Raw genomic sequence first — 22269 nt, forward strand, 5'->3', positions numbered from 1 at the left:
GGTCTTGCTATGTTGCCCAGGGGTCTCAAACTCCTGGCCTCCCAAAGTGCTGAGATTACAGGCATGAGTTACCAGCCCCAGCCGAAAAACAACTTTTCACTCTGTCGCCCAGGCTATAGTGCAGTGGTGTCATGGTAGCTCATTGCAGCCTCAAACTCCTGGGCTCAAGGGATCTTCCTGCCTCAGCCTCCCAAGTAGTTGGGAATATAGGCCTATGCCACCACGTCCTGCTAATTTTTCTATTTTTTGTAGAGACAGGATCTTGCTCTTGCTGAGGCTGGTCTCAAACTCCTGACCTTAAGGAATCCTCCCACCTTGGCCTTCCAGAGAAATGAGCCAGCACACCTGGCTGGAAACTTTTAAAAGGGCCCCAATGATTCCCACCTCCTGGTATTCATGTAATGCCCTTGCCTTGAATCTGGGCTGGGCTTTGTGAGTGTCCTAACAGAATAGGGCAAAAGTGATGGAATGTCACTGGAGAGACAGTTACATAGGGGCTGTTGCTTCTCTGTGTGTACACTCTTGTTCAGTCTTGCTGTTTTGGAACCCTTGTTCTAGGGAAGCAAGCTGCCATATGAGTAGCCCTGTGGGGAGGCCAACAGCCAGCAAAGAACTGAGACCCTCAGTCCCAACAACCTGTGAGAAATAATCCTGCAAACTACTGAGCTTGGAAATGGGTACAACAAAAGTGCAGCCTTATCAGAAACCTTTAGGCAAAGACTCTTAGCCCTACTGAGATTCCTGATTCACAGAAATTGATTATATATATATATAATTTGTTAAGCCATTGAGTTCTGGGTTAATTTGTTATGCAGTAATAGGTAACTAATACAGCGTTGTAAAGTAATGAAAGCATTTAGGATATCCTCTGAACCCACATTTCAGCTATAAACGACGGGTCCTTCCTCTCTTGACCATGTCTGCTCAGGGCTAGTCATTATCAGTGAAACGTGGGTGCCACCACCAACTCTATACCCCAGCCCAAGGCAGAGACAAGCCAGAAGTGAGAAAGGAGTGAGGTGACTCAATGAGAGGAGTGCTGATTTTGTTGATTTTTGTTCTATATACTTTCAAAGAGCAATAAGATTTTGAGATGCCTTTAAGAATTTAAAGGTAAAATGACTTTAAGAGAGCTGATAAACAGTTACTAGGTATCTGAACAAAAATCATTACTGTTATTAGGTTGAATATTGAGTTTCTTTGATGATAAAGCAAAAACCCCGAAATGCTGGGTCATTTGACTGACAAACAGATTTGCCGGTCCCTCCCCAGCACTGGTCACTAGCAAACATCAAGTGCTTTGGTGAAACTCGGCTGCTCCTGGTGAGAGCAAGGTGTGGGCTGTAGATGCAGGGCTTACGCCCCGCCCCAGCCCGAGTAGCTTCTGTGGACTGCTCTAGTTGCTATTTCAGTGAGAAATGTTTTGAGGATAGAGAGACTTTTAGAAACTTTTCTTGTACCTCTTTTAAAAAGTTCTGAGAAATAACTGAACAAATATAGATAGAAAAGTCACTAAGCTACAGAATGAATTTCAAATTCTGTCATTCATCAAGCTTGCATAAAGAAGGTAGCTGACTATGAATTAAATACTTTTATCAGCAAAAGAAAATATAAATTTGATCATTCTTGCAAAACAGTTACTGTGGACCAAGTGACAAGGTCAAATCTCAAAACAGTTCCCACCACCAGCGATTTAACTGTGACAATCTAGGTTACTCATTCCTAGCCAATCTGAATTTAGGAGGAAACAGTACCCTGGCCATGTTGTCCAGGTGCATTGGCCAAACACACCCCGGCAGCCACGGATAAGAAAACTGTTCCCATGTCATTGCTGCTTGATTGAGCAACTAGATGCATTACAGTTTTGTTCAGCATTTACTGTCTCTCCACCTGGAGGAGTACAGTGCACCCAGGTAGTTTGTTTACCAAATAACTATAAATGGAAAGAGACTAGAAAAAACACCTGCTCCTCAGAATCATTCACTGCAGTCAACAAATCTCTTTTTCTATGCACCATCCTCCAGGTGGGGGCAGCCTGAAGGACTTATCTTTATCTTGGCTTTTGCTGTGATGAAAGATTGAGTTCCCCTCTGGAACTGGGCAGAAGATTCACTATTTAGTAGCCAGCCCTCCGTATCTGCAAGTTCTACATCCACAGATTCAACCAACCACAAATGAAAATACTTAGAAAAAAAATTGCAATAAAAATACCAATAATACAGTATAACAACTTATTTATATAGCATTTACATTATATCAGGTATTATAAGAAATCTAGAGGTGATTTAAAGTATATGGGAGGATATGCATAGATTTTATGAAAATACTACACATTTTGTGTAGTATCCATGGATTTTGCTATCTGAGGGTGGTCCTGGAACCAATCCCCCACAGATACTGGGGGATAGGTAAGCCAAATCCAATTTTTTTTTTTTTTGAGGAGAAGGAAAGAGGAGTTTATTAATTTACCAGCAAATGAGGAGGTTAGCAGACTCCCATCTCAAAGTACCAGTATCCTCTAAAATTTTTGATAAGAGATGTCATTTATTCCTATAACAAATTATTGAACATAAGTAACAAATTTTTGAAGCTGGCAGCCAGTTTGGGTTGAGTCAGTGTGGACACTTATAAGGAAATGTGATATTTGGTTCCCAGCAGGAAAAAGTCAAATTAGTCCCAAGAGTAACTAGTCTCCTATCACCCCGTATTACAAAACTTTCTGATGGATGTCAAAGGATTCAGGTTCTGGCGGCCAGCAACAAGAAAACAAAACGTGGGAAGGGAGGAGCAAAGGACTCCCTAAACCTCAACCCAAAATGACCCAACACGCTTCCAGCCACCCCTTCTCCAGCAGCCGTTGCACGGTGGCTGGGCGTGACTGTGTGTGTGAGCTGTCACAGACACCTGGGAGGGCTGCCCTGGAGATAGGCTCGCACAGTCCTGTCACTCACTGAGGAGAAGCCTCAAGAGGGCAACGTGGTTTGCTGGTGTGAGGCACGAAGAAGAGAACTTGGGTCTCCTAGGTGAGCGCTCCCATACCACTCAGCCTCTGGATATGTTTATTCGGTGTGGGCCACCTGAAGGAGTACACAGAAGGAGGTCTTGTCTTGGGAGACTGTCCGGTTGAAGCTTTAGGCCTGTGGTAGCCAGGGCCAAGGAAGCTTCTAAGGAACAAGTTCTTATCTCTGAAGAATTAGATTCTCTAATTTTCCATGTCTGAGAAATAGGCAACCTGTAGATAAGAAAAGCAAAATAACAAAAGATTACAAGATTATAAAGTTTGACATTTTAAAAACCAATAAAAAAAAAAACCCACAGCCCCATGTATGCTCATGTTTTTACTTTGGTTTTACTTAGACATGAATTTCTTCATGTGTAAGGTAGTATTGACTGTCCCTCAAGTAAAAACTTATGCCTTTTAAAATGTAGTGCCAATAATAATAACAACAATAAGGCAGACATAGAGGTATAGTTGCCCTTTGATTTAGTAATTCCACTCAGGATTTTATCAACAAAAATAAAAAGTTAATATGCATAATGGCAACCCTAAATGTCTAATAATCAAGGTTTGGTTTAAGAAAAAGTGATACATCAATGCTGTGGATTTTGCGGCTTTAGCAAACTGTAATAATGAACATTGCAGAAACGTGCGGAAAAAGGTTGTGCCCTAAACCATGGCTATCCCGAGTGTGGTCCCGCCGCAGCAGCCTCACCTGGGCGTCTGCGGAATCGGCGCCTCAGCGAGGCCCCCAGCTGGCTGTGTGCGCGTGCAAGTGTGAGAGTCCTGCTCTGATAAGTGGGGGGGGAGGCTAACAGTTTTATTTATAATTACTCAAAAAAAATATGTTTTTGTGGTCAAGAATTGGAGGGCACTTTGTAAAAATTAATGCCATTTAAATGGAGATAGACCCTCCTACCCACACAGAGTGCCGGCCTGCGGGAGGCCCTCAACACTGGCAGCTGGTAGAGAGTGACGCTGTTGTGCCGGCTCTTTTTCTTTTCTTAATGCATTCCTTAATGTTCTTGTTAAGTCACATTTTGGAAACGTATGGGAAAATAAAGAAACTAACATGCTGCACTTCTTTTTGAGCCAGTATTAAAACTGGTTAACTCGTTGTTTTTCTCTTTGCTTTGGCTACCAGGAAGCACAGCTAAATTTAACACTCAACAGGGTAATACTGTTAGCCTACCTGTCCTGAATATTTGTTTTTCTCTCTATGATTTTTCTTTTCTATTTTATTAGGTTTTCCAGTATGTTTCTTACAAATCACTTAAAATTCTCTCTGAAAATAAGAGTCCAAATTACAGTAATGACTTTTGAAAACAGTCTGTTCCTGTTTGCCGGGTTCTACAACAGTATGAGTTTCTGAAACTGGCCACCTGCCTGTCTGAAGTCATTTCTTCTCCCTGTTCTTGCTCCCTGTTTGCTCCCCAGTGAAGGTCTCAGATGCCAATAGCTCCTGTCCTGGGGGGCTTTGCTCCTGTCTCCCCAGGCAGCGCGGAGCCCCTGCAGCCCCGCCCTTGAGTCATTGGTAAGGAAGGAGAGAGGCCGACCCGTAAGGCACAGCCCGCTCTCCGCAGCAGTACTCACCGCACCTCCAGCTGCTTCAGACTTCCTCTGCAATGAAGGAGAGAACAGCACGCGTTTACAACCAAACCTCGTTTTTAGGATAGTTGCCTGCACGCTCCTCCATCGCCAAGCTAGATCAGATCCCTCTGATTCGCTCTCAAGAAAGCTTTGTTCATAGTCTATCAGCTTGTAGTTCTGGATTGCGCAACCCCCCCTCATCAGACCATAAGCTCCGATTCACACCTCGCTCCCCACTGTACCCTCAGTGCCTGGCCTGCGACCAGGGCACAGGAGCTGTTACTGCTTGGGCAGGCGGGTGATACAAAAAGCAGAGACACTGGAAAGAGAATAGGGACAGAACTAATATTTATGACTTTTTTTTTTTTTTTTTTGAGACAGAGTCTCACTCTGTTGCCCCGGCTAGAGTGAGTGCCGTGGCGTCAGCCTAGCTCACAGCAACCTCAAACTCCTGGGCTCAAGCAATCCTGCTGCCTCAGCCTCCCTCCTGCCTCAGCCTCCCTCCTGCCTCAGCCTCCCGAGTAGCTAGGACCACAGGCATGCACCACCATGCCCGGCTAATTGTTTCTATATATATTAGTTGGCCAATTAATTTCTTTCTATTTATAGTAGAGACGGGGTCTCGCTCTTGCTCAGGCTGGTTTTGAACTCCTGACCTTGAGCAATCCGCCCGCCTCGGCCTCCCAGAGTGCTAGGATTACAGGCGTGAGCCACCGCGCCCGGCCTAGAACTAATATTTATGAATCACCTATAATGTGCAGACATCGTTAGTGCTTTGTATACGCTATCGGATCCTCAGCACAATCTTGGATTTCTTTATGTAACATAATTGGCTAAAATAAAATTTACCCATTTAAAGTATATGACTCCGTGGATTTTAGTATAGTCACTGGATTGTGCAACCATCACGGCTAATTCTAAACCCTTTTCGTAACTTCAAAAAGAAACTGGCCATTAGCGGTCACCCCTTCAACTCCCCCCTCGCCCCAGCCCCAGGCAAGGACTAATCTACTTTCTGTCTCTATGGCTTTGCCTGTGCTGAACGTTTTCCGTAAATAGAATCACACACACAGATGGAAGCCAGTTTTTTGTGTCTGTTTTTTTTCATTTAATGTTTTCAAGGTTCACCCACATGGTAGTGGTTATCAGTACTTCATTTCTTTTTATGGCTGGATGATATTTCGATGTACAGACATGCACATTTTGTTTATCTGTTCAGCAGCAGATGGATATTCGGGTTGTTTCCATTTGGGGGCTGTTATGCTGCTCTAGACATTTGTGCATAAGTTTTTGCGTGAGCATTTGTTTTCAGTTTTCTGGTGTGTACACCTAGGAGTGGAATTGCTGGTCATGTGGTAACTCTATGATTAACCATTTGACTAACCACCAGGCTGTTTCCCACAGCAGCTGCACAAGTTTACATTTTCACCAGCAATGTGTGAGGGTTCCAATTTCTCCACGTGCTCGCCAACACTTGCTATTGTTCATCTTTTTTATTGCAGCCATCCCAGTGAGCATGAAGTTGTACATATTGTGGATTCGATTGGCATTTTCCTAATGACTAATGATACTGAGCATATTTTCATATGCTAATTGGCCATTTGTATATCTTCTTTGGAGAAATGTCTATTCAAATCCTTTGCCCATTAAAAATATTAGATAGTTTATCTTTTTATTGTTGTAGGAGTTCTTAATATATTTTAGATACTAGATTCTTAGCAGATTATGATTTGTAAATATTTTCTCCCAATCTATGAGTTGTCTTTTTCTCTTTCTTTAATTTTTTTTTTTTAGAAACAGGATCTTGCTTTGTTGCCCAGGCTGGAGTGCAGTGGCCCAATCATAGCTCACTATAACCTCAAACTCCTGGCTCAAGTGATCCTCCCACATCAGCCTCCCAAGTAGCTAGGACTACAGGTACATGCCACCACACCTGGCTAATTTTTTTTTAAAAAATTTTGTAGAGATGAGGTCGTACCATGTTACCCAGGCTGGTCTGGGACCCCCAGCCTCAAGCGATTCTACTGCCTTGGTCTCCCAAAGTGCTGGGTTTACTGGCATGAGCCACTGTGCCCAGACCTTTTTGCTTTCTTGTTGCTGTCCTTTGAAGCACAAAAGTTTTTAATTTTGATGAAGTCCAATTTATCTATTTTTTTTCCTTTGGTTGCTTATATATTAGGTGTCATACCTAAGAAACCATTGCCTAATCCAAGTTCAGGAAGATTTATACTTATGTTTTCTTTTAAGATAACGTTTTCTTTTATAGTTTTAAAAGTTTATAGTTTTTTATAGTTATAAAAGAAAAGATGTTTTCTTTTATAGTTTTATGTATTATATTTAGTTTTTGATCATTTAGGTCTTTGAGTTAAATTTTGTATATGGTGTCATGTAGGGGTCCAACTCCATTCTATTGCACGTAGATACCTGGTTGTTCCAACACCATTTGTTGGAAAGACTATTCTTTCCCCATTGAATGGTCTTGGTACCCTTGTTGAAAATCAATTGGCCATAAACTCTTGGGTTTATTTCTGTACTGTCAATTTTCCATTGAGCAATGCCTATCCTTATGCTGACACTACACCATCTTGATTACTGTAGCTGTGTAGTAAGTTTTAAAATTGGGACATGCAAGTCCTCCAACTTTGTTGTTCTTCAGATTGTTTTGACTATTCTGGGTCCTCTGCATGTCCATGTTAATTTTAGGATCAGCTCATCACTTCTGCAAAAAATTTTGTTTGCCAGCTGGGATTCTGATAGAGATTGCATTGAATCTGTAGATCAGCTTGACTTCTTAGCAATAGTAAGTCTTCCCATTAACAAATATGGGATGGCTTTCTGTTTGTTTAAGTCTTTCATTTCTTTTTTTCATTTCTCTTCTTTTCTTTCCTTTTGGAGAGAGGTCTTGCTTTGTTGCCCTGGCTAGAGTGCAATGGCATCATCATAGCTCACTGCAACTTTGAATTCCTGGGTTCAAGTGATCCCCTGCCTCAGCCTCCCAACTAGCTGGGACTACAGGCCCATGACACCACACTCAACTGATTTTTCTATTTTTGGTAGAGATGGGGTCTCGCTCTTGCTCAGGCTGGTCTCAAATTCCTGGCCTCAAGCAATCCTCCCACCTCAGCCTCCCAAAGTGCTAAGATTACAGGCATGAGCCACTGTACCTGGCCCTTAAACCTTTAATTTCGTTCAACAATGTGTTGTAATTTTTATGTACAAGTCTTGCACTTTGTTTGTTAAATTTATTCCTAATTTTATTCTTCTCAATGCTGTTGTAAATGAAATTGTTTTCTTAATTTCATTTTTGGATTGTTCATTGCTAGTGTATGCATATATAGTGGATTTTTGTATGTTGCTCTTATATCCTGCAAACTTGATGAAGTTGTGTTTAGCTTTAATAGTTTTTTAGTCAAATATTTAGGATTTTCAACATACAAGGTCATGTCATCTGATAATAGAGATAGTTTTCCTTTTTCCTTTCCAAACTGGATTTTTAAAATTTCTTTTTCTTGCCTAATTGCCCTAGCTATAACCTCCAGTATGATGTTCAATAGAAGTGACAAGAGCAGACATCTTTATCTTATTCCTGAGCATGATCTTTTGAAGTAGGGATTTTTTTTTTTTTACAAATGAAGAAAAACCTGACTCCCCCCGCCCCATGAAGCTGAGGCTCAGATGAGGAAATTGAGGCTCAGAGAAATTAAGTAGCCCTGCAAGGTCACACTGCCAGTTAAAAATGGAGCCAAAACTTAAACCCAGTTTTGACTCCGGAGTCCATACTCATTCTCCTCCGCCTCCGCCTCCTCAAGCCCCGAGGAGAGAACCAGCAACTACATTCCACTTCTTCTTTCACTCTTCCAGTCACGCCGCACGTGGTGGAGGTGGCAGCACACGGTTAGTGTTCTCCTTTTCACCGGAAAGACTTGGAAGAACTGGGACTTGACGTGACTCTCCTGACCCCAATTCTGTGCTTTGAAAGAAGAAAAACGGACCCTTCATTGAGTAACTAGAGGTATTCATAAAGGTTATGTGGGCGGTTCCTCCAAGGCAATAGCAGGAAGGATAAAACAAGCCCTGTGCGATAGTGAGGGAAGAGAAGGCCCTGGAAAGGCTGAGACAAGGTGCAGGGGACATCGAGGCCGGGGGACAGGAAGGAGGGGAAAGGAAAGGGAATTGACACTTTGTTAGTAAAGAAAACGTCAACGGAACAAAACCATCTCTTTATAAGAAAACACTTGAGGCTGGAGCGGTGACTCACGCCTGTAATCCTAGCACTCTGGGAGGCTGAGGCGGGCAGATCGTTCAAGGTCAGGAGTTTGAAACCAGCCTGAGCAAGAGAGAGACCCTGTCTCTACTAAAAATAGAAAGAAATTAATCGGACAACTAAAAATATATAGAAAAAATTAGCCAGGTATGGTGGCGCATGCCTGTAGTCCCAGCTACTTAGGAGGCTGAGGCAGAAGGATTGCTTGAGCCCAGGTTGCTGTGAGCTAGGCTGATGCTACAGCCCTCTAGCCCAGGCAACAAAGTGAGACTCTGTCTCAAAACAAAACAAAACAAAACAAAAATACTTTAAAGCGGATGTGAATAAATTTCTTTTTGACTAAAGAATCTCTTCTGAAAAAGAAGAATGCAAACGAGTGATATAAAAACATTCTGTGCATGGCACGTGGCCAGACATGCTAAGGTGGCCCTGACCCGAGGCTGAGAGCTGGACAAAATGCCTCCAGCAGCCCCTGCCGAGTCCCCCCGGAAAAGACTCGGTCGCTGGAGCAAGCCCTGGTTGTGCAGGCTGCTGCCGAAATCGCCCACTCCGGCACTTCCTCACAGAGCTTAAGTAAACAAGATTAAATAAAAATGGATTGAATAAAACTGGCCCCCACGAAAAACCTCCCGTCACTCTCGCTCACAGAAGAGGCTCAGCAAATATTACTTCCGCCCTTCTTCCCTTTACGGGGTCCTCAGGGGCCCCAGGCCCTAGGCATGCCCTGGCCCAGGCTCTGTAGGAATCTACCGCAATGGAAAGAAACCTCCCTCTTCTCTCCTCCTTGGCCCAGATCTTTCTAGTAATTTGGCTTCCATCTCTAACCACATAACAAGTGTGTGAGTCTCTTTTCTTCCACATCCCCCCAAAGAAGCGCGGGATGTTTCAGAGGCTTCCCCGTGGGGAAGCGGGCCCTGGCTCCGCCAGAGAAGACCTGAGCGCCGGCTACTCTCTGCCACCACCTTTCCGTGAACCTCTGGGCAAGTCTCCTTTCTGGGCTTCAGGTTCCTCAGGTGGGAAGGGTCCTTGGTCATAGAGGGTAGGGAAGGTCGGCTGCTGCTTCTAGTCTAGGTCCAAGGGCCGATGTTAAGACAGCCATGGGGAGGGGAGACTGGCAAGGTCCCTGAGGTATAACGGGTCCCAGACGGTGGCCCCTGTGAGATGTCTTTCCTCCCTCGCTGTCTCACAGGGTTTGTGGTGGGATTCACAGGGGTGTGAGGCAGGCCTGGCCCTCTGACTGGGAGATGAAATTTATGCTCTGAAAACATGGACCCCTCAGGACAGACTGGGGAAGAGGCTAATGAGAGAGAGGAGCAGAAAGCACCTTAGGAGGAAGTGAGGGGGGGGGAGCCGCCAGGGAGGCTTCCTGGGGGTTTGCTGGGCCTCGGGGGCCGCCTGCGGCTGCGCTCTATGACCAGCAGGTAGGAGTTGGGTGAGAGGGGGTTGAAACAGGGTGGACATTCAGACAACCCCGGCTGCCCTGACCCCAGGGGGCACAGGCTCCACTGCTTGCACGCCAAGGTCTGTCACTTCTGTGCCCTCATTGGGTTCTCAGGGTGTCCCAAGCGTTAACCTGCCTTCCTCCTCCTTCCCCAGCGGCTCAGACCCTCTGCTGCCCGCCTGCTCCTCTCTGCACCAGCAACTCCCAGCGTTGCTCCAAGCCCAGCCTAGTGCCTCCTTCTAGAGGAGCCCACACTGAGGCCCCAGGCTGGGTTGGGGCTCTGTCCCCTGTAGACCCTGGGAGTTTAGGGGCGGGGGGACACTCTACCGAAGACAGCCCCACACACACACATCACCATATTGCCGCCAGCTTGCAACCCTCCCCTGGCCTTTGGCCTCTGTCTCACTGGTCTTGGAGTCCCCATGCCTTGGGTGGGGGAGACTCAGGGGAGTGGCTAGATGAGCCCCACTCTCGTCCCCGGGTCTCCAGGCCGGGGACGTCATTATGGAGAAGAGCAGGTTACCTTTTCCATCTGCCTTGTAGTCATCAGGGAGGAGCTTGTCCTGCCGGTAACCCAGCACGAAGCCCAGGAAGGAGAGGATGAGGGCGTCGCCGATGCTGAGGATGGCCAGCATGAAGGCCCAGCGGATGGTGCAGTGGCCCAGGGTGTACTTGCCCGTCTGCTCCCCACACATGCGGCGCACCTCGCTCGAGTCCCAGCCGTCCGGGTAGACCAGGCAGCCAATCATCAGGCCTGTGGCTGAGAGGGCAAGAAGGGGTGCAGACGGTGTCGGCCTGGTGTGCCCAGCCCACTGCCTCCCACCTTGCACTACCGTTATCTTGTCACTTCCATTCTCCTTGTGATAATAGCTTGGAGGGGCACAAGAGGTAGCTCCTACCATCCTTCTTACAGAACACAGGTGAGAAACCGAGGCTCCAAAAGCCAGATCAGCTGGCCTCCGGTACCTGGCAGTCAGGGGCCGAGGCAGAGAGCTGAGTTTCTCGGCCCAGGGCAGATTCTGCCACCTCACCAGGTGGTCCTCCCAGGCCCACGGCCACTACCCTCACCTTGGACTCACTGAGGCACAGCCTACCCTGGCTGCGAAGACCTCCAATACCTGGTCCCAGCGCAGACAGCTCATCTCTCCGAAAGTGTACATTTGTTCATAATGTCAACACCTCTGCAACTGTGTGATACGAAAGTGTCAGGGCCGGGCACGGTGGCTCACGCCTGTAACCCTAGCATTCTGGGAAGCCGAGGCAGGAGGATCATTTGAGCTCAAGGGTTTGAGACCAGCCTGAGCAAGAGCAAGACCTTTCTCTACTAAAAATAGAAAGAAGTTAGCTGGACAACTAAAAATATATAGAAAAAATTAGCTGGCCATGGTGGCGCATGCCTGTAGTCCCAGCTACTTGGGAGGCTGAGGCAGGAGGATCGCTTGAGCCCAGGAGTTTGAGGTTTCTGTGAGCTAGGCTGACACCACCCCACTCTAGCCTGGGCAACAGAGCAATACTCTGTTCCCCCAAAAAAACAAAAAAAATGAAAGTATCAGGTCATTGTTTGGTTAGCAGTATTTTTTCTTTTTATAATACATAGTATAATGGTGTGTCCTACCACTCAGGTATCTTAGATTTGGTGAATACAGGAAGGCTTTCTAGCCTATGCCTGGCTGTTTCCTTCATGAACCTTCCACTTAAGCAAACAAGTTTCCTCCCCACCGTTACCACACAGCACGGTGCAGATGCTTACACGTCCCTCAATTTAAGCATCCCCTGGAATGTTTATTTAAAATGTTGTTTTCAATGTCAATATTACCTAAAGTGATCTACAGAATTAATGCAATCCCCATCAAAGTACCACCATCATTCTTTACAGATCTAGAAAAAATAATTCTTCACTTTGTATGGAACCAGAAAAAACCTCGTATAGCCAAAGCAATCTTAAGTAAAAAGAACAAACTGGGAGGCATCAGTCTTCCTGACTTCAAGATGTACTACGAAGCAAAATAGTTAAATCAACCTGGTACTGGCACAAGAACAGATGCATTGATAGTTGGAATATCTCTGAGATTCCAGAGATGAAACCATCTGTATACGGTGACCTAATCTTTGATAAAGCAGACAAAAATATACAATGGGGAAAAGAATCTCTCTTTAATAAATGGTGCTGGGAAAACATGCAGAAGAATGAATCAGGATCCCTACCTCTCACTTCTCACAAAAATCCACTCAAGATGGATAACAGACTTAAACCTAAGGCATGAAACCTTAAGAATCCTAGAAGAAGATGTTGGGAAAACCCTTTCAGATATTGGCCTAAGCAAAGAATTCTTGAAGAAGACCCCCAAAGCAATCACGGCAGCAACTAAAATAAACAAATGGGAACTGATCAAATTAAAAAGCTTCTGCATAGCCAAGGAAACTATCATTAGAGCAAACAGACAACCTACAGAATGGGAGAAAATATTTGCTCTCTACACTTCCAATAAAGGTCTAATAACAAGAATCTAGAACTCAAAAGAATTAACAAGAAAAACCAAACAACCCCATCAAGAAATGGACAATGGAAATGAACAGAAATTTTCCAAAGAAGACAGAATAATGGCCTGCAAACATATAAAAAAATGTTCAACATCTCTAATCATCAGAGAAATGCAAATCAAAACCACAATGAGATACCACCTAACTCCCGTGAGAATGGCCTGTATCAAGAAATCCCAAAACAACAAATGCTGGCGAGGATGTGGAGAGACAGGAACACTCTTACACTGCTGGTGGGACTGCAAATTAGTGCAACCTTTGTGGAGAAGAATTTGGAGATACTCAAAGAGCTAAAAATAGAAACATCATTCAACCCAGCAATAGCACTATTAGGCATCTACCCCAAAGAGCATAGGACATTCTATTATAAAGACATCTGCACCCGAATGTTTATGGCAGCACGATTCACTATTGCAAGGACATGGAAACAACCCAAGTGCCCGTCAATTCATGAGTGGATTATTAAAATTTGGTATATGTTCACAATGGATTACTCAATTCTAAGAAATGACAGTGAGCTAGCAACGCTTACACTACCCTGGATTAAGTTTAAGCCCATTATCCAAAGTGAGGTGACACAAGATCAGAAAAATGGGCTCCACATGTACTCGCCATCAAATTGGTACTGACTGATTAAAACTGTGGTGCTTAAATGGTGGTAGTGCTCACCAGGGATTTGGGGGTTAGGGGGCGTAGACCCACATCTTAGGGATGTGGTGAGCATTGTGGAGGGAAGGGCATACCTCTAACCCTTCCTAGGGAGAGGCAAAGATAAAATGTAACCAAAATGTCAAAAAAAACCCCAAACATTTATTGGGTATCAGGCAGGTGGGACGGGGGAGGAGGGGATGGGTATATATATATACATAATGAGTGTGATGCGCACCATTTGGGGGATGGACACGCTTGAAGCGCTGACTCAAGGGGGGAGGGGAGGCAAGGGCAATATATGTAACCTTAACAACATTTATACTCCCATAATATGATGAAATTTAAAAAATGTTGTTTTCTTTGCATATAACATGCACCAAAATAAAATGAAATAAAGTACTGGTTCCCAGGCCAGGGTTGGGCTCAGAGATCACTGCTTTTAAAAGCACCCTTCCAGGTGGTTCTCTCAATAGGAAAAGCTGGGAACACAGTAGACCGGGCTGTGGGATCTCAAGCCCAGTTCTTTGTTAACTAGCTGTGTGAGCAGGAGCAGGCCACTTAAGCTTTCTCTGCCTCGGTTTCCTCGTCTATAAAGTGGAGAAAATAACCCTACCTGTTGCGGCTGCAGTGAGGTTCAAAGGAGTGAATGTTGGACGAGTGCTCAGAACAGTGCCTGGCACACACTCGGCACTTCCTGAGTGTCATGTCTTCTTGTCCCACCTGCGCCTGCATTGACTTGGTATTTACAGCTAAAACTTCTACTATCCTGCTTCCCCCTGCTTCTTCCATCCCCTCCCGTCAAACCAGCTCCCCGACCCCAGCCTCCCCAGGGTGGAGCACAGACAGGTGACATAATCCCAGGATGTGACTGGGGTGACCCCAAGCACCACTGCCATGTGGCAGGAGTGCTTCCCCTTCCCTGTGCCCCCTTCCCACCCTTGGCCCTCCTTCCGCAGGCCGGGAGGCTCTCTGGCCCCAAGGCTGTGCCCTATCCAGGAACCCCTCAGAGAAACACCTCACAGGCCCCAGAGTGACCTTCCCCGGACCCAGCTTGTTCTTGTAAGGAAGGTGGGTAGATCACCCAAAGGCACAGGATCAGGTAGAGATCAGGGTCCACACCTCCCCGCCTCAGTGTATCAACTTCCTTTGACTTCTATGGAAGGAACTCACTTATGTAGTTCTTTTATAGACCCTAGAATACTTCATGGATCTGTGAAGTTCTGTGAAGCAGGCCAGATATTAATATCCCCATTTTACAGACTAGAAAACTGAGGGCTCAGAGAAACCAAATGACTTGCCCGTCATCCCGCTATGTCAGAGCCAAGACCTGAACTCTCCGTCCTGACTTCTCTGACTTCAAAGTCCCTTCCCTCCACCTCCAAACAGCGGCATCGCTCTGAGGGGCTGAACACAGTTAGTGGTGACACCTCGACTTGGAGACAAGCTGAGACGTGTTCGGGAACCCTCCCACAGCTGTTTGGTAAAACTGTGTGCCAGGCCCTTCCCCACGCGCTGCGGGTCCAGCCCTCCCGTGCCTGAGGTGGCCCCTACCTTAAAGGGGCACCTCACAGATGCCGAGGGCACCGGCGGACGTGGAGAGGAGCTACCTGCCCTTCAGGACTCGCCACGGTCCCCATCACGCCTCCCTCTGGCCCTGCCGAGGGCTTCCACAGCGCCTCCCTAGGCGACCCCGGCACAGCCCAGGGCCTCTGGCTGAGAAACAGGCGTGGGCACCACAGCCTGTCCACACCCGCACCGCCCACGGGTGGGTGCGGTGGGCGTCTACGCCGCCTGTGGTGTCCCGAGGGCCCACGGCCAGCACCGTGTTCTCAGGCCCGCTTGCGCACCCTTCCCGACTCCCCCGTGTTGTCTGTGAGACTCCCGACTCAGAGGCCAGCGAGGATGAAGCGTGATCGTTCACAGATACTGCTTACTTCGGTGCCTCGTGCCAGGCGAGTGGCCAGTTAATGTCAGTCATTGCTAGGATTACTGACACTGGGGTCCGACGGAAGCCATCTGGGCGCGTGGCTGCCGTCAGACCTGCTCACAGATATTGCGGGTACTCGCGGGATTGCCTCTGCCACCCCCGCCCCTGAGGTTGGGCAAGGCCGCGTTCCTTTGGCCAACAGGTGGGAGCAGAGATGTGTGTACACCCAGGCCAGAGCATCTAACGGCCAGTGGCAGACTTTCCAGAGCCCCTTTCTCTCTGAAGTGAGGACAGCCAAGGACAGCTGACACCCTCAGCATGGGTCCTGGGAGAGAGCAGCGACAGCAGAGCCCATAGTTGACCCCAATGGGCATGGACCGTAAGCAAGAAATAAATAAACCTTACCGTCACATCCCTTCCCATCCTGGCTGGTAAAGTTGTTCTCTGTTTTTCACATTTGCTGAGCACCACGTGCCAGGCAGTGTGCGCGGTGTTTTCCATGCATTATACCAGCCCATCTTTAGGCGAACCCACAACAGTGGGTACTGTGGCCACATTCTACAGGGGACGTACAATAGACTGAATTTTTGTTCCCCCCAAACTCAGATGTTGAAGCCTCAGCCCCAGTGTGATGGTGTCAGGAGGTGGGGCCTTCGGGAGGTGATTAGGTCAAGGGGTGGGGCCCTCATGAATGCGATTGGTGCCCTTATAAAAGGGACCCCAGAGGGGGCGGGTGGCCAAAGGTTGGTTAGTGGGTAGAAAAGCACAGCTAGGTAGAGGAATAAGTTCTAGTGTTCTGTAGCACTGTAGGGTGACAATAGTTAACAATAATTTATTGTATATTTTCGAATAGTTAGAAGAGTGAATTTTAAGTGTTTCCAACACCGTCTACAGCTATACCACCCTGAACATGCCTGATCTCATCTAAATGTTCCCAACACAAAGAATTGAGAAATGTTTGAGATGATGGGTATGCTAATTACTTTGATTTGGTCATTACAGATTGTACACATGTATCAAAATATCACATTATATCCCATAAATATGTACAATTATGTGTCAATTAATAATAATAATAAAAGCAAATAAATAAATGAATAAAAGGGACCCCAGGGAGCCCTCTTGCCCTCTTTCCACCGTGCCAGGGCACCGCGAGGAGTCGGCAGTCTCCAGCCTAGAAGGCGGCTGTCACCAGAGCTCGAATGTACACAGCTCCCATGCCACGCCGGCACCATGGTTTCTGACTTCCAGCCCCCTGGCCCGTGAGAAATAGATTTCTGTTGTTTGAACCCTTGTTTGTGGGAATTTGTTTTAGCAGCCCTGCCAAAATGGAAGTAGGTAAAACTGACGAAGACATATGGTTACCAAAAGTCAGACAAGCAACTTCCTGTCCCTGTGTTTTCAGGAGCTGGGACCACACTCAGCCTACCCCTGGCATCCAGAAGCTCAATTAATATTGTTAAGTTAGGCCACAGCCCCACATTGTCCCTTCACCCGTCCTCCCCCTCCCTTCCCTGCCCCCAGGCTTCTTGGCAAGGTCCAGCTAACGGGTCTGGGCCTCTTGAAATGGAGGCATCTCCCAGCTGCTGGATGTGGGGCCCACCCCCTCCTCATCCCTCCCTTTGGCTCATTCTTCCATCCCCAGTGCGCAGGATGGAACAGGACACCACCCGTGCCCTCCCCCGACATCAATGTTTCATGGGATGGCAACTGGCCACCTCTGCTCTCAGTGTCTCTGGCTCTGTGACCTAGATAGTGTCTGACGCAGATGGCCTGTCACCCCTCCCCAACCCCAGCCCTCCTGGCACTGCCTTGCTCACAAATGGCACCTGCTGGGGATGTTTGGGGGGGGCAGGCAGCACTGGGAATGAGATGGATGGCTGTGTCTCCAGTGCCCCACAACCTGACACGCAGAGTCAGCTGGCAAGCATGTCAGCGTCTGTTCTCCTCCTCGGCACAAAACTGGTAGATCTTCATTCCCCCTTCTTTCTTGACATGACTGTCCTCTCGCTTTCTGTCTACTGCCCACCAACCCTTGCCCTACCTCTGCCCCACCCCCCCTTTATCATACAGAGAGATTGCAGGGAAGAGGTAGATGGTGAGGGGGTCTGTGGGGAGCTCTGAAGCCAGGTAAGTGGACTGGCCGCAAGATTTGGAACCAAAGGTGTGACCCTCGCGACCTATGTGCTCAAAGACAGGTTCCTACTAGGAACCTTATCTGTAAAATGAAGAAATATCCACCTTGCTAGGTTGTGATGCAGCTGTGCCAGATAATATATGTAAAGATTCTTTGCAAATCACCATACTTGTATAAATAGATGGCTCAATAAAAATGTCTTGGGAATACATCTAGTCTCTTGGGACCTGCTGCTTTAATTCTCTCGGTCCTCAATGGGCAGCTGATCTCTCTCAGCCCCAGATGCTGTATCCATAGCTGGGGGGAGGCATAGTTCTCTGGAGTCACCTTCAACCCTGCAGTCCTGAGTCTGTGTTCATCGGTCTGTGTTAAGGAGAACCCCACTCCTCATTCTAACCAATGATCTCAAGATGGTTTCACTCTAGTCTCCAGTCCCCAGCACTGCCACTGGACATCTCACCAACATGGACAGTTTGTGTGTGGTCCTTAGGGTGGGCAGGGACCAAGGTACCAGAGGTTGCAGGACAAGGTCTTGGGTCATCTTTCCCTGGGCTCCAGAAAAGAGCTGGACCAACTGGCCCCAGGACCAAAAGGACTGCCTGGGCCAGGAGCAGGAAATGAAGCAGGGAGGCCTTGCCTGAGGGCACACAAGTCCTGCCTGCCCCACTCATTTTAAAGGACCCTGAGTAGCTTCTTCCACCTCAGAAAATATGATTCCATTCACTTCCTCAACAATGGAATCCCATAATCAAGGAACACAGATTTTCACTCCGTGATGAAAGAAAGGACTTCAGATGCAAATTTCTATTCATACGCAGGATAATAATAACATTCCAAAATCAATGAGTAACCTTAGAACCTTCCTTGAGAGCAGTTTGAGGTGGGAGGAGGGAGTGAGGGCAGGGTTCTAGGCACTTTTAAAGGAGAAAGAACAAATAGCCAGAAGTGGGAGATGAAGCCTTCTAGAATGTGCGTGGCTGCTGTCACTATCTTGCTCTGGGGTTGGGTCCTATTCTCACATGGCTGATAGAGGAATCTTCCTATTTCTCTCTCCCAGGGCTGCAACAACTGCTGTAGTGGCCTGGGAGTCAGGACCAGGAGCTGCGTGCTCCTGGGCAAGTCCCCCTGGGGTCAGTGCCCCATCTGTAAGATGAGGGGCTGAGTGGTTTCATCTAAGGTCCTTTCTGCTTCAGCCACTCTACGATTCTGTACTGCTCGCCATCTTCTGCAGAGCACTGAGTAGGGCTGGGCTACAGGAGGACAGCTGCGGACATCACGCGGAGCCTCCACAGAGGGGCACGTTGCAGCCACGGCTGTGGCCTAGGGGTGGCCCTGCCCGCCCTCCCGCCGCCCTGCTCACCGGCAGCCAGCTGCATCCACGCGCAGATCTTGTAGACGGTGGCCGTGTTGCAGACGAAGAACAGGCTGAAGCAGATGATGGAGCCAATGATGAGGAACATGCCCAAGGCCACAAAGAACATGGCAGTCTTGAAGGCTCTGGAGGGTATGGAGGAGAAGTCCAGGGGACCGCCCTTGCAGATGAGCTCGGAGGACAGCACGTTGCCCACGCAGTAGGAGAAAAGGCCGAAGTAGCCCGCCTGCGGCGTGTTGACGCTGTCGCCGATCCAGTAGGGCTGGATGAAGAGGGCCATGACCAGCACAGAGAAGCAGATGGTGAGCGTGCCCCACATCACGCCGACGGCGCGCGCGTTGCGCACGTAGTTGGTGTGGTAGATCTTGGCGGCCTCCTGGGCCGGCAGCAACTTCACCATGGCGAGGGCAGCAGGCCGGCTGGAGGCCTGTGGGCTGCGAGTCCCTGGCTTCGTGGGTGGAGGCCCAGAAGTGGGTCACCCTCAGCCGCGTTGGGGAGGCGGGTCAGGGACACGGTGAGGCCCTCCAGAGCAGAGGGGCAGGCCTTAACAGCACAAGGACTTCCCTGGCCTCGTGGGGCAGCCGGCCGGATGCGTGTGCCCGCCTAGCCGGCCTGTCTCCCTCTCGCCTCCTGCCGGGCCGGCCGGGCTCGGCCGCGGTGCCGCCCTGCTCCCTCCGGTTCCGCTCCCGGCCGCCGCGGCCCGCCCGTCCCCGCCTCCTCGCGGCCCGGGCGCGTTTCAGCACCGCGGCCAGCGCCCGGCGGCGCGGAGGGCGGGCCGCGGCGGCCGCGGCAGGGGCCGGCCCCGCCCAGGAGGCGCCCGCAGCCCGCCGCTCGGAACCGCCCGCCCCTCACCCTCGCCAGCCGGACGACAAGAACTGTGCGGCTGTCACACTCCCCTTTCTCAGTCCCAGTGCAAACCCGCTTCCTCTTCAAAGCCTGTCCACGCCCACCGCGCCCTGGCTCCCCAGTCGCCCTCCCGGGACCTCCAACCACCCCACCGCACCCCGCACCCCGGCGGCCAGCAAAGCCTTTACTGAGGCGACTTCTGGTCACTGGCTGCTCACCCCTGTCATTCGGTCGACAGTGACCAAGAGCCTCCATGCGTGGAGCCTACGTTGGAGGACGCCTTCTAAGCAAGAACAGAGATCAAACAAGGCCCCTGCACTGCAAGACAGTGAGCTACTTACATACATAATGTATGTGTATATGTGTAAATATGCGTATATGTGTAACATACGTGTGGTACCTGTATGTGCAGACTGAGAGTGGGATAGAAGCGACTACAAAGCGCAGCAAAGAACATATTTATGAGCCTTCTCTGTCCTTAACATCCACTCTGTCTAATTAATGCCGTTCCTCCTTTATTTGTATGTATTAGTTGCATATTTTTCCCCTTTTAAACCTATATATATTTCTCCTGATTTTATAGGTAAATTCATGGCTAGTATACAGAACTAGGAAAATTCAGGAAAGTATACATAAGAGAATGAAAATCCTTCAGAACCCCAACGCCAACAGTTAAAGAGAGACAAGATCCTGTTAAAAACATGGACTTTGGCTTTCAACAGACTTGGATCTGAGTCAGGTACTTTCTTACTAAGTACCATACCTGGACTTAACCTTCTTGAGCCTGTTTCTTCGCCAATAAAATGCAGGTAATTATAGTATCTACCACGTAAGTGTCAGGTAAAATAACACGTGTAAAATGTAAAATAACGTATGTGACCCAGGACATCATATATAAAAATGCTCAAAAATGTTGATGACGGTGATGACCTCCACTAACATTTCGGTGCGTTTCCCTTGTGTGCATACCGCTTTATACAGCTACATAATGATGTATGTGCGTTTTTTTACTTGGCATTATACCATTAATATTGTCTTATATTATTTTTTTCAAGAACACCATCTTAATGCTTCTGTAATGATGCAGAGTATGTATGTATCATAATCATTTAATCATTTCCCCTTTGGTGTGTTTTGGCAGTTTCCACCTTTTCACTATTAAAAATAACCCTGCCTAAAACATATTTGTGCCATTCCTGTGTTTCTTCTTTCTCTTAAATCTCTTCTTGGATTCTGTGACCAGTCTTAACCATTAGACTGGGAGTTCGTCGAGGGCACAGCCTGTGTCGCCACCATCAGACTGGGAGCTTCCCCAGAGCTGTGTCTTCCTCCACTCAGAAGGGCCTTAGGCTGGGGCCAAACTCCTAGGAGTTGGTGGATTTTCCTTGTTTAGCCTGCCCAGCACACCCTTCCCCTGCCTCTGAGAGTAGCTTCCCCTTCTTCCTGGGGTTCTGGTGGGACAGCCAGTCACAAGGAATGTAGACCTTTGAGACAGAGCTGGTGGGTGACCCAGGCTAGACCTTCAGTGGCTTTCTGGGGAATCTGAATTGGTGGTGGATTGGTAGAAGGGAAAAGAGTGTTGTTGCTTAGTTGGGCTATGCAACATCCTCAAGAAACAATCCATGAGCGCCTACTGCTGGGCCTCAGCCACCCTGATTCCTGCCCCTCCTAAGACAGGTCGCCCTATTTCTTCTTCAACTCTGTAACACACCAAGTAGCCTCCCATCTCCTTCCCTTTTGCTTTAATTAACCAGAGTAGGTTTGGGCTACTGGCACCAAAGAGCCCTAACTGCTCCAAATATTGGCACCAGAAAGAGCCCTAACTGCTCCAAATATTGCCCAGGTTTCCAGCCTGGGCAAAAGGCTCTGAAACTCCTGTTTATGTTTGGAATTGGGAAAACAGCAGTACACAAAGCTGCTAATCAAATTATGAGCTGTGAACACCATGACCATGAGGGTCAAGTTCGGGGGAACTGAGTGGCTTTGGCCATACGTAGATTTAAAGGAATGAAGAAATGGACACTGAGCCGTGTGGCTGCTTATAATGACATTGAATAGTATCAGGCAAAATAAGCCCAATGTCCAGATTATTGATTCAAGGAATAAAGTGAAATTCAAGACTGTTATGTGATATGGCTCACAGAATCTGTCAGGGGTTGTTGCTATAGGACAGAAGATCTTTAGAATAAGATTCGGGGAGTGTGTGAGGCTCCCGTCCCGTGCTCCTGAGTGATGAGAGCAGATCACCCCGGGAGTGGGTAGAATCTTCGCCCTGTTCCCCAACCCTGGAGTTAAAAGTTAACGTACTACGAAGAGCTAAACCAATGCCCCCAGTGCTCCCTCTCACTTCCCAAACCATAAACCAAAAACAGCATTACGTCCCAAGGGGAGCTGCAGGATTTAGCCACTAACAATGACGCAAAAGATGCAGGGCGGAGACGCCTATCCCTAGTGGACATTTGTCACATTGTTTGGTTTTGTTTTTGGCTGACAAGCATCTTA

The 22269-nt window shown here is 47.9% G+C and overlaps 1 protein-coding gene across 2 annotated transcripts; it reads right to left on the reverse strand.

Moving 5' to 3' along the window:
- Positions 1–265: 265 nt before the first annotated feature.
- LHFPL5 (LHFPL tetraspan subfamily member 5) lies at positions 266–19585 on the reverse strand. Of its 2 annotated transcripts, XM_012746938.3 has the most exons (4): positions 18910–19585; positions 10817–11053; positions 4592–4618; positions 266–3232 (listed from the first exon to the last, which is right to left on the reverse strand). In XM_012746938.3, the coding sequence occupies exons 1-3, from the start codon at positions 19319–19321 to the stop codon at positions 4608–4610; spliced, it is 660 nt and encodes a 219-aa protein (XP_012602392.1). In that variant the 5' UTR covers positions 19322–19585; the 3' UTR covers positions 266–3232; positions 4592–4607. The 2 variants fall into 2 exon arrangements, with proteins under 2 accessions (XP_012602392.1, XP_012602391.2); XM_012746937.3 differs by lacking the exons at positions 266–3232; positions 4592–4618 and having other exon boundaries at positions 9056–11053.
- Positions 19586–22269: the final 2684 nt, after the last annotated feature.

This window comes from Microcebus murinus, chromosome 5, assembly GCF_040939455.1.
Source record: "Microcebus murinus isolate Inina chromosome 5, M.murinus_Inina_mat1.0, whole genome shotgun sequence".
Lineage (NCBI taxonomy): Eukaryota > Metazoa > Chordata > Mammalia > Primates > Cheirogaleidae > Microcebus > Microcebus murinus.

Bases quoted from the DNA above. Each gene is read 5' to 3' on its own strand.
- LHFPL5 (XM_012746937.3), bottom strand. From the start codon at position 19,321: ATGGTGAAGTTGCTGCCGGCCCAGGAGGCCGCCAAGATCTACCACACC. The intron at 11,054-18,909 runs GTGAGCAGGGCG...TTGCCCTCTCAG, and splicing joins GTGGATGCAGCTGGCTGCCG to CCACAGGCCTGATGATTGGC.